Source organism: Thermobia domestica, chromosome 2, assembly GCF_964235325.1.
Source record: "Thermobia domestica chromosome 2, izTheDome1.hap1.1, whole genome shotgun sequence".
Lineage (NCBI taxonomy): Eukaryota > Metazoa > Arthropoda > Insecta > Zygentoma > Lepismatidae > Thermobia > Thermobia domestica.
Genome location: NC_137455.1, coordinates 56161500 through 56175847, shown reverse-complemented (window position 1 = coordinate 56175847; position 14348 = coordinate 56161500). Strand labels below are relative to the sequence as shown.

Here is a 14348-nt window from a genome sequence, read left to right as displayed (position 1 = left end):
TTATTACTTCGTTTCTTCAAAGTTGAAATCTGAATAAATTCTGTGCTCTGAGTATGTAATGAAAATTGACATATCAAAATTACTGAAGTTCAAATATATACTGCACTTACTCAAATATAAGCACCCCTGAAATATAAGTTTCTCCCCTAACTAAAAATTTGTGTGATCTTGAAAATTCATTTATTATGTGGATATAAGTACCTCTAAAGAATCACTACTGAAAATTCACATCATTACCAAACTAACAATTCACCATCATTGACTGCTAACCAGTGATTTGTTTGAAGTGTATTTCCAGATAGAGTTTCCAGTAGTACCTTTATCTATTCTGAAAAGTACTATGCTTGGACTTACATGCAGTGTTGTGAATCTGAAAATTAAACAATAAACAATACAACTTTATATGACCAAAATTAAGAAATCATTGTTTTTGGTTAGAATTTATTATAAACAACTAGCGTCAATTATCTGCTCGGCTGCGTTAAAATAAGAAAAATTAGTAATATGTTCCGTTAGTCAGTCACGTTTTACTACAGGGTGGTATTACTCAAGCACTGTCTGATATCGGTCATTTTTCATCATTTATATATATATATATATCCGTGTAACGTGGGTTCCTGTTACCACGGCATGGCGCGTCCTCAGGTTGCGGATCGAGGAGAAGGCCTCTAGATATAGAGGTTAGCTGCGAATATACTGAATAAGCAGTCGCGGACAGCCGACTAGGAGTGATCCTCCAGCTTGGAGGTTTGGGTAGGGCTAACACCCTCATCCTGTAAAAAAAAAGCACTTGTTCAGAAATATTCACAAAAGCCTCGGACAAGGACTGATAACTTGGCACGACCTCAGCAAAAGAAAATGGACATGAGATTTGGAACATGGAATATCAGGAGTCTTTATAGGGCAGGCGTGTTAAAATCCGTAACGAGTGAATTAGAGAAATACAGGATAGACGTAGTAGGAGTTCAGGAAGTTAGGTGGGATGGAAATGGATCTGTGAATTCCGGAAATTTTACGTTCTTTTACGGGAAGGAAATAAAAATCACCAGTTAGGAACAGGGTTTTCGTTCATAAACGTATATTACCAGCAATTAAACGGGTTGAATTTGTTACTGACAGACTTTCTTTTATTACTCTTAAGGGACGGTGGTGTGATATTATTGTTTTAAATGTACATGCCCCGACTAAGGACGACGATATAAAAGACAGTTTTTACGAAGAAGTGGAACGAATATTTGACCAACTCCCGCGATACCATATGAAAATTCTATTAGGGGATTTCAATGCGAAGGTAGAACGAGAGGTTATTTTCAAACCGGTTATAGGGAACGAAAGTCTGCATAAGGAAAGTAATGACAACGGTGTTAGACTCGTGAACTTCGCAACATCCAAAAACCTAATCGTGAAGAGTACAAAATTCCCACATCGCGACATTCATAAATACACTTGGACATCACCAGACGGGAAAACACATAATCAAATTGATCACGTTTTAGTAGATAGAAGGAGGCAATCTAGCATAATTGATGTCTGGTCGTCTAGAGGGGCTGATTGTAACACTGACCACTACCTGGTAGCAGCGATAATACGAGAGAGATTATCATTGAATAAAGGTAATATTCATTGTCCGAAAACGGAGAAATTCAATTTAAAGAAATTAGAAGAGAGCCAGGTAAGAGAGGAACACCAGATTGAAGTTTTAAATAGATTCTCGGCTTTAGAAGATTCGGAGTGCACTAGTGTTGAGGATACCTGGATTGAAATTAGAGATAGCATTAAAATTTCAGCAAAAGAAAAATTGGGACACGCAGAAATACGTAGGAACAAACCATGGTTCGACCAGGAATGCATAAAACTAGCAGAGAAGAGAAAACAGGCAAATTACGCTGGCTACAAAATCCAAATGAAATAACTACACAAAATTTCGCAGATATCAGGCGGGAAACTTCCAAAACTTTTAGAACAAAGAAACGCGATTTTCTGAAAGCTAAAATTAAGGAACTTGAAGATAATAGTAAAAATAAAAACATCCGGGACATGTATAAGGGAATCAACGAATTTAAGAAAGGCTATCAACCTCGTGCTTATATATTAAAGAAATCTGACGGTACAGCTCTCACTGACACGGATAGCATCTTAAATAGATGGAAAGATTTCTTTGACGATTTGCTTAACACGCAACCAAAAACTAGTGTGCGTGGAGAAAAGGAGATACACACCGCAGAACCGTATATTTCAGAACCCAACCGAATAGAAGTAGACCCGCTATAAAGAAGTTAAAGAAACACAAATCTCCGGGTGTAGATGAAATTCCGGCTGAGTTAATTTTAGCTGGAGGCGAAAAATTGTGGAACAAGATACACAAACTCATTCTCCTTATCTGGAACAAGGAAGAATTGCCACAAGAGTGGAAAGAATCAATCATTGTTCCAATTCACAAGAAAGGCGACAAAACTGACTGTAATAATTATCGAGACATTTCTCTTCTGTCAACATCCTATAAAATCCTTTCAAATATTCTATTAGCAAGACTGACCCCATACGCAGATGAATTATTGGAGATTATCAGTGCGGATTTAGACGGAATCGATCAACTATCGACCAAATATTTACCATTCGACAAATACTCGAAAAAAAGTGGGAATACAATACCCCGGTGCATCAACTATTTATTGATTTTAGAAAGGCGTACGACTCGGTTAGGAGAGAAACATTATACAACGTTCTTACAGAACTTGGAATACCGAGAAAGCTAATTAGATTAATTAAGATATGTTTAAATGAATCCCAAAGTAAAGTCCGGGTAGGAAAATTTTTGTCCTCGAGCTTTCACGTCGAAAATGGCCCGAAACAAGGAGATGCGTTGTCGCCATTATTATTTAACTTCGTTCTGGAATACGCTATAAGGAAAATCAAAGATAGCAACCAGGGCCTACAGTTGAACGGTATTCACCAGGTTATGGCATATGCTGATGATGTAAATTTAATAGGGGATGATAGGAGAACAATAGAAAGAAATGCAGAGATCTTATTAAACGCTTGCAGGGATATGGGTTTAGAAGTAAATGCAGAGAAAACTAAATACATGGAAGTGCGTCTGGACCGGAATACAGCAAACTATGGATGCGTTAAAATATTAAATAATACTTTTGATAAAGTGGATACTTTCAAATACCTAGGATCAATATTAACAGAGGAAAATCATATTCACGGAGAAATTAAATGTCGACTAAAAGCAGGGAATTCGTGTTACTATTCGGTTCAAAATCTCTTATCGTCTCGAATTCTGTCGGGAAATTTGAAGCTTAAAATATACAAAACAGTAATCATGCCTGTTGTTTTGTATGGCTGCGAAACATGGTCACTTACTCTGAGGGAAGAACATAGACTGAAAGTATTTCAGAACAAGATCCTGAGACGAATATTCAGCCCAAGAGGAACGGGAATGGGGAATGGCGGAAACTTCATAACGAGGAACTACATAATTTATACGGTTTACCCAACATTGTTAGGGTCGTCAAGTCTAGGAGGCTTAGGTGGGCGGGTCATGTAGCTAGAATGGAAGAAAATAGAAATGCTTTCAAAGTCTCGACTGGAAGACCAATCGGAAAACGACCATTAGGAAGACCTAGGCGCAGTTAGCTAAGGATAGAAGTCAGTGGAGAGCTTTTGTGAACGCGGCATTGAACCTCCGGGTTCCATAGGCCATATATATCCCTCCCCTACCCCCCAAGTTACAGAAATGTTACTGTTCATTTCAGCGACCCCGAAAACTATGGATTCGACACTAATATCGGTCATTTTCGATTATTTTAAATATCTTCCCCTCCCCAAAGTTGCACCATTAAAATAAAATGATATAAATGATCTCAGGCCTAAACCTCATTTACAATGTTGAAAATTTGATCGAGATCGGTCGGGTTGTTTAAGAATTATTAAGTTTTATTTATTTTTATATACTGTATCTCCTCCTCCACCTCTTCGAAGCTCTACCGTCAAAGTGAAGTAATAAGAACCATTCCAGTCCAGTCCAGAAGACTCATTCATGTTATAAGTTTGATCGAGATTGTTCCGGTGATTCAAGAGTTATAAAGTCACAAACATAGTCGCTTTCAGTGTTATACATTAGATAATTAAAAGTACCTAACCTCTGTTCGGAAACGTATCATGTAACTATAAACACCCCTCAAGAATTTTAGCTCTACATTGTGAGTTTAAAAAATGGAACGCTTATATTTGAGTTAGTATGCAAATACAGTGATTTACATTACATACTAATAAAAAAAATAATCAAAAATTTTATCTGTTCTACCGTATGCACAAATAACTGAAATACCACTAATTTGATTATTTGCACTATTTTTCAGCTAATGGATATGCAAGAAGTGAAGCAATTGTCGTCTACTATCTTCAAAAAGCTAAAGATGCCAAGAGAATTTACGCAAAAATTTTACATTCCTCTATTAACTGTGACGGATACAAGCCTCAAGCAATTTATTATCCATCCAGAGATCTGCAAAAAGTTCTTCTAAACAAAACATATGAAGAAGCTGGATTAGATCCAAGGGAGATTGAATATTTAGAAGCTCATGGAACAGGAACTAAGGTCTGTTTTTTTTATATACTACGACTTTAACAAAGTAATAAATAAAATTTCTTATTGAGTCACCTTAAATGTGCTTATTGTGTAGTTTTATACATTAAAATGTGCTGTAAATAACTGAAATTCCCACTTCATTCAACTAAAAGTAAGGAATGCATTGTTTGGTTTCATAGAAAAGATTATAGCTATTAAATTAATGTTAGATATGCGTCTAAATATTTATTAATGCCGAAATTTTCAATGCAAATCTCCACCTTCATCAGCGGCTTATTTATTTACATAAATACACACTGTTGTTTCAACCACATCTCACGGCTTTTATTATGTAACGAACAGGTAAGGTTAAGTTAATTTCAACATGGTTAAATAATGAAAGTAATTCTTCCATATTTATTTAAAATTCTTGTTTAACCTACATGATCTTACAATAGATCATTGAGAAACAGTAAGAACGAGTCAGCTCTAATTGCGACAATGATTGTGGTAATACTGTGTTATTACTGAGCTCGGACATGTAAATGTCTCTGTAACTATTAGACAAACGTATTGTACAAAATATTGCAAAGTTACCTTCACTGCTGTAGTTCAAATACATCAATATACATCAAAATAAAGAAGTTCCAGAGAAGAGGAAAGATAAGCAATTTGGAGAAATTTGATATTTTTTTTACGTCCCACAATTATGTTCCGAAACTAAAGTAGATGTGATGATAATAATAAATGACTTTGTCGAATGAAGAAAGGGGACGAAAATAATAGAATCTCGAGAAAACCCAAGCAGACGGAATATATCCACCACTAGGATCGTGCTGGAATTGAACCAGAGACCCTGCACCAGAGATGAGTTCTCTACCATCGAGCCACTGCAGCCAAAAATTTGATTCATTCTTCTTTGATTATACAAAAAAAAAAAAAAAAAAATCAGAATCTTATTTTGCTTTCAAATTTTAGCTGGAACTTCTTTTTAGTAAAATAAACATGATATAGGCGCCAAGTTCTATTATAGTACTTTTGTTATTCGAGTGATTGTTAAAGTCTCTCATTAATCGGATAATAATTAGTACAGTTATTAATTTTTTAAATAATTATTCATTTCTTAGAATAAATTGATTAATCACTCTTTCCTTAAAGTATTTTTCTTGAATAATCAATGATTCATGTATTCAAATAAATTGGTCAATCATTTATTCCTTAAAGCCTTTTCGTTAAGTATTCGAACAATTATTCATTTATTCAAATAAATTGATCAATCACTTACACCTTAAAATATTTTACTTAAATATTCAACAACAAATATTTCGAGGATATGTAATTTAAATATTTGAATGTAGGGATAATTAAATTTTAAAAATACGAGTTTCAAAAGAAAATAATTAAAATAGAATAGAATAGTTTTCTTGTCGTTAAGTCTGTATACAGGCAATAAGACAACACAAATGAAAATATACAAGCAAATTCCTTTTTTTTTACCTATGCCATCTTCTTCAAACTCTTTAACATTATAATAGGAAAAAATGAAATGAAATCTTTGAGTTTTACGTCCCACGGTTATGCCGGTTAGGCTAAAGGAGACGGTGATAATGAGAGATGAGTGAAATGGTGGAATGAAGAAAGTGGGAGGAAACGGGAGAACCCCGAGAAAACCCACGAGCACGGTGTTTGTCCACCACAAAGTTCACTTGGCGGGGGCTGGGATCGAACCCGGGACCCCAAGCACCAGAGGTGAACGCTCTACCACTCAGCCACCGCGCCCCCAACATTATAATAGGGTACAGCAACTAACCAATTATACACTTTAATTTTAAATCGACTAATCGGTATATTTTGCGTGAATTGATAATATGTTCATAAATTTTATACTTTGTATTGTATAGCTATTTTTAATTTTTGATAGTCTGCTATACGATATATCAACTTGTTTAGCAGATCTCGAATTATATGGATGATTATCTTGTCAATATAAAAATAAATTGAAAACAGTCATGATTTTTAACTTACAGAACAAAGGTTTACAGTGTTCTTTATATGATACACCACTGATTATTCTAATAACCTTTTTTGTAGTATTAGAACCTCATTAATGTAGTTGTTGTTACCTTAAAATAATATTCCATATTCTATAGTATTTAAAAAAAAAAAAGCATAATGTGCTGATCTTATGTAGTTGCTCGAGACTATATCTGTTAAATATCGTATTAAAGTTATTATTCTCGAAAGTTTTACACGTACATATTCTATTAAACTTTCCAATTATAACCAATGAAGGGTTAATCTTTTATTTTTTTATTCTCACTTTACTTTTTATACTTATTTATTACTTTATTTATTAAGTCTTTAATTTTTTTTTTATTTTTTGTTACCGAATTTGAAACCAGGAAAAAACATTGTTCGCCCCATCTCTTTTTATCTGAGAACTTTGATCCTGGATATAATTCATAGCCACTGGAACATTATTGGCTATGCACACCAGTGTCAACGAAATGTATATGGTTTTAACTTGAGTATCAAAGTATCAAGAAGTTGAGACTGAATGTATAAAGAACTAATCCTAATAGCAATAATATTTCCACAAATGAAACATAGTTCATCATATGTGTATTTTATAGTATTAAAACTAACCTGAAAGAATAAACTCCAATAATGGCTATTGAATAAATAATCTGACAATGTGATTAAAGTTTTATTTAAAACTAAGAGTTTCAGTCCGTTATAAATGTTGAAGAGCAACTTTAACACTTCTAATAATATATTTTTAAGGTTGGTGATCTGGAAGAAGGATCAGCTATTGCAGATGTTTACTGCAAAGGACGGTCTACCCCGTTACTTGTTGGATCAGTGAAAAGTAATATGGGTCATTCCGAGGCCTCTTCAGGTCTATGCTCTCTTACCAAGCTTATTATAGCTTTAGAAACAGGGACAATACCTCCAAACTTACACTTCAAACAACCACGATCTGAGTTAGCAGAATTATTTCAGAATCACATCAAGGTAAGGATGCAATAAATACGAGCTTTTACAAGTACCGTATTGGCGTTCATATCTCACTATGAAAACTAAAAGAATCCACAAGTCATCTCCAAATTAAATTTAAGTTAGAGAAATATTAATATACTTTGGTACAACATTATATCAAGCTATAAATATGACTATAATGAAAATTAATTTATTACATTAGATTAGATTTATTAATCATTCTGTAGACCATATTACATGTACGTTTGTACAAAATGGTATAGAACTCGTCAGCATATAAAAGATAACTTGTGAATATATATATATATATATATATATATATATATATATATATATATATATATATATATATATATATATATATATATATATATATATGCTAAACCAATTCTACAATCTATTTAACAATAGTATATGTATGGAATTATTTACTACTTTAATTACTAATTACTCTATATATTCTATATGTATATTTGTATTTAACATCTGATATATAATACGGATTTAATCATTTTTCGAAGTTTCACAATGAGCTGTTAAAGTATGCAGCTGATGTATAAATTTGTGTTATTTAATAGCAGTTTGCGCACTGAGTTGATAAAGAAGCTCTTTTCATGAGTATTTTTATGTACCCAGGTAGCTTATTATACAGTTTTATACATATATCTATATGTGATTTTCCGTATATAGATATTCCATGATATACAGTGGATAAAGTTATCTTTTCCACGTGTAAGATAGTTGTGAGTATTACCATCTCTTTTAATACACTATTGATAAAATAGGAATCTAATCACACCCATTGTACGAAATGTGGGCTCTGTTTCCAAATTTGAATTCAAAGTCTGTATGAATCATAAGAAGTTCAAACATGTACGAAGAAGGAACTGTCATTATTTTCAATGATTCAAATAGTTTCCTACAGTTAGTGCGTTTTCGGTGATTTTGTAATGATTCTTATGACACATTTTTGTTGTTTGAATACATTCTGAAGTTTTGGTGAAGACTCCCAGAAGGCAATTATACTTTCAAATTATAAGTTCAATTTTCATGTAAGGATAATTCCAACCGTCACAGTCACTTACAAATCAATAACATTATTGTTTTCTGTTTGGCTGAAAGAAGGCTGAAGCACGAGAAACACAGGAGCGTTTATTTCTGAAACAAAGATAAGTATACTGCATTAAAAGACGAAACATGCTCTTAACTTTCAAATTACTCTCAACTTCTGAATGAGGAGGCTAAAAGACTATAACTCGATTCTTTTCAAGAAGAGAGGTGAATAGTAGATTTTCTTATTATGAGTAGCTTTTCTCTATTTTCTGTTATATTATCTTTAAACCAATGCTGAATGCCGAATGAATACGGTAATGCAAATCTTCGCCGAATAAAGTTTAAAAAAGTGCTGATACACACTTACAATAACAGGATCAGCGCGCTGATATTCTGTAGACACAATAATACCTTTTGCTGTTACAAAGATTTAAGTTGGATAAGCTCTAATGAATATTATCAATGAATTAGTTAAGAAAGCATTTAATACATCACTGCAAAAACGTTTTTCCATTAGCGTCTTGTTTTGTTTGTTGACGTTGAGCGTCCTTTTTCAGTACTGGGGCTATATGTGACGTAGATCTATTAGTCTGGTAAAAATAAGGTTGAATTGCAAACAAATTACAACAGAAAGACTGACAATAGCTTCTTACTGCAAAAAGTGTAATAAAAACGATGAAATAAAGTTTACCAACGCCACTCTTGTCGTAAGACCGCCATATTGGAAAATAGCCGCCATAATGGAATTTAATGGTTTGCATAAAGTATTAATATATGCTTTCTCTGACCATCACATGTGATTTAAATAAAAAATTTTACCTCATAATGATTATAAAGATAATAAAAGTCATACAAAGATGGACTAAAGGCTGGGCATCCCGGGCTAATGCCCAGGGCGCCGCCATACTGGAAGATGATAAAAAGTCGCCAAAAAGTCACTTTGAGCAGGTGAAGATTTTGTCTTGGTCTGCCCCTGATTTCATGTATTACTAATTGCAGCCAATGATAAATACACAAAGAGCATAATGCTATTTCAACAAATGTACTCCTTCCATTGTTTCCTTCATTGTACGAAAAACCGTTACTGAAGCAAGAATTGTGTTATCTCTAATATCTATGATCTACAATTAAATTGTATGTGACCATTTCTATTAAACAATGTTAATTCTTTATTTTAACTTCTATTTTTCGGAATTTGTTGACATCAGAAGAATAAATGTTGTTAGATGTCATGAAGTTGGAAACTGAAAACCATCCAGAAAGCCACTCTGAAGTTCTGTTGTGTGAGAGTTACCGAAAGAAGAAAATTTGTAATATGCAATGGTTTTGAACAAGTTTTACAAATCAGAACATCTGATCTGACAGCAGAAGGAAGAGAATGTTGTAAAGTAGTGTTATATGCTTGAGGTGTCAAGGCTATAAGGCTATAAGGCTATAAGGCTTAGCCTATCCATTAAGGCTATAAGGCCCATGTCCATTAAGGCTATAAGGCTTAGCCTATCCATTTATTTATCCATCAGCCTGAAATGTTGCTTTTGGAGATTAGTACAATTAATTTTATTAAAATGAATTTATTTTATAATGCGCTGTTTAAACATCAAGCAAGTAATAATAGATTTTTGAAGTAAAGCCTCTGCAAGAACGCATTGTAGGCTATGGTCCGCTAGCCTTCCGCCTTTCTCATGTAATCTTTAGAATGGGGCGGTGACAATCACTTTCCCGTCACTTTCAGCATACGAGAACCATTTAAGCAATTTTTTCATACTTTCAATTTAAAAATAACTTTTTCTGCAAAGAAGCATCAATTGAGTGTGAGCTGCTGCACTACTGTTTTCCATTAGTATGCTGATATGTGTTATTGTGGGTGAAGTGCTTAAATTTGTGTCTATGATTTGGGGAATTTATACTGAAGATAGCCCTATATCCGGCTTCATTTGTTTTTTTGAAACAGTAATACAGTGTATGTGTGATGTGCGAGTATCGCATATGTAAGGAAACCGTACATGTAAGGGAAATATGAAGCACAACCACTCTTACTTTATCTTGCATTACATGAAAAATGTATTGCATGAATTAGCATTTTTTCTATCAAATAATATAGCCAGGTCCGTAGTCAGAACACTAAGACGTTATCGTTTAAATTAGGACGGGATAGTTTTTTCTTTGGGGGGGGGGGGTAACTTAAATTCACTTTACACTCATATATACATACAACAAAAAATGCAAGTTTCAGGGGACTGGGCTCCTTCTATCCACCCTCTAGCTACGAATCTAATTTCAGCCTACCCATTTTAAAACTTCACGCTAGATCGCTCGAAAGCAAAACAATATTGTCAACATAGATATTATCGTTAAAAAAAACAAAATAAAAAAAAAACATAAAAACATTGATATGCAAAGTTGTGAGTAAACATTTCTTTTTATTCCTCTGAATTTCAGGTTGTAACTGAAAAAACTCCGCTACGTGCTGGAGCACTTGTAGCAACAAGTTCCTTTGGGTTTGGTGGTGCTAATTGTCATATCATCATTAAAGGAAATTCGAAACAGAAAAAGGTAACGACAGATGACGGAATGCCCAGATTGCTCGTTTTCTCTGGTAGAACAGAAAATTCAACACAGGAAACACTAGATAAGGTATGATAAAGCTTAATTTTGGATAACGAAATGACAATATCAATTGTTGAGATTAGTACTATTTTATTCCAATAAAAGTAATAATCACAAAAAGAACCGGTAGTTTTGATTTTTTTTCTCAACTCAGTAATTTTCCGGTTGGTTTGATGCAGATTTTCACCCTTTCCTATCCTGAGCCAGATTCTTCATTTCGATGTATCTTTTCTTCAACTACATTTCAATTGTGGTCTCTCTCGGAGTAGTTTCCTTTTTTCCATTTCCTCCATAGCTAATAACACAATTCTTTCTTGTCTTATAATGTATCCAATCATCCTATATCTTCTTTTTGAAGTATTCTTAAATATGCATATCTTTTCTCCTACGATTTTCAATACTTTTTCCATTTGAAACCTTACCCTCCCATTTAATTTTCAACACTTCTCTAGCAGCATCTTTCGAAGGGATTCACTGTCCATTTTGTCCATCCCTTTAAAACCAATGCCTCACAACGCCACATTCCATTCTTTTATAAGCGTTTTCTTCACTTCCAGCTTGATCTTTCTGCTTAGATGTTTTTGTTTTTTCTTGGAATGCCTATTTTTATTTATTTATTTTATATTTATGGCTCAAAAAATTCTAGTATCTCTTTTCAAATTTTAGATTAATCATTTTATATTTCAAATTTAATCATTTACAGAACCATCTAGTTCCAAAACTAGCAACCCCCATTTTTTCGCAACCGTAAGTAGGGAAGTTGAGTACGAGTGCTTGAAATAAAGATCTCATTGATCAAAAAAAAAAAAAAAAAATTATTTACAGTTGTTCTAAATAAATTTATTCCCACCTATGGATAAGAATACAGGGCTTTTCAAAGACATGTAAACCGTCTAATTTACCAATCAAGACTGCACTTATAACATTTTTTTTTTTAACCTGAATGGTGTGATTCCTATTTTATTCAGCAATAGTTTCGATAGCTCAACTCCTACTAACTTCAAGATAATTTTTCAAAAGCAAGTTGGTTTATATTTTATACCATCCAATTTTTCTCCTTTTTACTATTTTTTATTTTTCATATTTTCTTAACTTCAACCATAAAATATGCTGATATTGTGCTAATATAACAAAAACAAGCAAAAGTTTTGAGAAACAACGAATTTACGTTAAAGTTATTTTGCGCTGTGCATTTGTAATGACCCGCCTTTTTGCAAAGTCATTCCAAGTGTTAATTTCAAAGTTTGACTAATTTATCATAATAACACAAATGTTCAATTACTGTTTTAAATAAGATCGACACTTACTTCATGTGCGCCAAATTAGAAATATAATAGAATAGTTATTGGCAAGAATAGTTATTGTTCTTTGCGTCAGCACAAATTCTTAAAAGAAAAGACAGGAATTATTTTTAAAATATAAATAAATCATAATTTAATCATTATCGTTATTATTGTTATATACAAAACCAATTACGAAATAAGTTAAATAAACAGGTCAAGATGGCAACCATCTAACACGAGAGTTCTTCAACTCACAACTTTTTTCAATTTTTCCTAATAATCTTATGTATTTTGGAGACTTTTTTAATTTTGAGAGTTTCTTTATGCTGTGTGGATTGTTTTAATCTTATTTAGTGCTACGATTAAAACATAATTTGATCAATTCATACTTTTTCAATTTTCATATTTGAACCGGCAAATTCAAACGTATGTCTGTGCCATATTTGTTGTAGCGTGGCTATGATGAATTTTCAATCTAATTAAATATTTTAATCTTTAACAATGTTACTTAAGCATAAATGATGCCACATAACCTTTATAACTACTAATGGTTAAGAATACGTATGTCATGCGTAGGTTTTGAGATACTTCAAATATTTGAAGTATTCCAATATTAATAATTTGTAGCAGATACACAAACATTTAATTTAAACAAATTCATTATATAAGTTCTTCTATTAATATAGTATTTTTGTTTCTGATAATAGGTAGAAACAATGCCATTGGACGATGAATTTTTGAAGCTAATGAATGACTCCTTTTCATGTTATATTCCTCGACATCTGTACAGAGCATTTGCAGTGTTCAATGGGAAAAATATGGTGAAGGATATTCAGGTATTTCTGAAATTAATATTTCTTAAACAGTAAATATTCAAACTTCAAGCAACACAATGTCATTCTAACAGTCCTTCTCTTAGCTTTATTTTTAACTTGCTAGTTTCACATAATAAAAGATAATTAAGTTCTAAAATGCATTTACTTTGTATTACTCTTTTTGTTGTTGTTGTTGTTGTTGTTGTTGTTGTTGTTGTTGTTGTTATATCAATTCTTCTTTCATTGAAGTAAGATATTTCTTTGTTTTAGTATTTCACTGGTAAAACAAGACCTGTGTGGTTTGTCTTCTCCGGAATGGGAAGCCAGTGGATTGGAATGGGAAGAGATTTGTTGAAATTAAAAGTTTTTGCTGAAGCTATCGAGAAATGTGATAAAGTGTTAAAGCCAAGAGGTGTGGATATATATAACATTATTACCACCAAGGATGAAGCAATATTCAATAATATTCTGAATTCCTTTGTTGGAATCGCTGCGATTCAGGTACTCTTTTCAATACTACTCTTTCAAACAATTCGCATAATACATCATGTTATTGTCAGAAAAGTAATTTTGCTTTTTATATATTGCTGTACCTCGTGAGCTTTAAGTTAAAGAGTTAGAACGTGCAGTAGATTCAGTATATTATCTTGTGTTTCCGAGAAAAATATTTCCTAATTTAATTCGAATCGTATTCTGAAATTATACAGATTAAATTTATATATATATATATATATATATATATATATATATATATATATATATATATATATATATATATATATATACACGTCGTTTAACTCAAGTTATTGTCTATATTAGATTCATTTGGTCTATAGCTACATAAGAATTTTAGGAATGATCGAAAAAATGAATCAAAAGATTGCGATCTTGGCCAATAATTAGTTTTGAATCAAGGGTCTCAAAAGTTTTGAATGGGCCCTAAATCAAGTTTTCGTATTTTTTACGGAATAAGGACATCACACTAGTTAAGTGATAGTTTGGCTTTGGCTACAC

General features: G+C 32.6%; 1 protein-coding gene across 1 annotated transcript in view; it reads left to right on the top strand.

The window, feature by feature from the left end:
* The window catches only part of LOC145672460 (fatty acid synthase-like), a 98216-nt gene that overhangs the window by 16841 nt on the left and 67027 nt on the right, over positions 1 to 14348 (top strand). Inside the window, exons 6-10 of the mRNA XM_081741617.1 lie at positions 4368 to 4606; positions 7361 to 7591; positions 11069 to 11263; positions 13227 to 13355; positions 13605 to 13835. Of these exons, the coding sequence (XP_081597743.1) occupies positions 4368 to 4606; positions 7361 to 7591; positions 11069 to 11263; positions 13227 to 13355; positions 13605 to 13835 (1025 nt within the window). The remainder of the gene's footprint in view (positions 1 to 4367; positions 4607 to 7360; positions 7592 to 11068; positions 11264 to 13226; positions 13356 to 13604; positions 13836 to 14348) is intronic.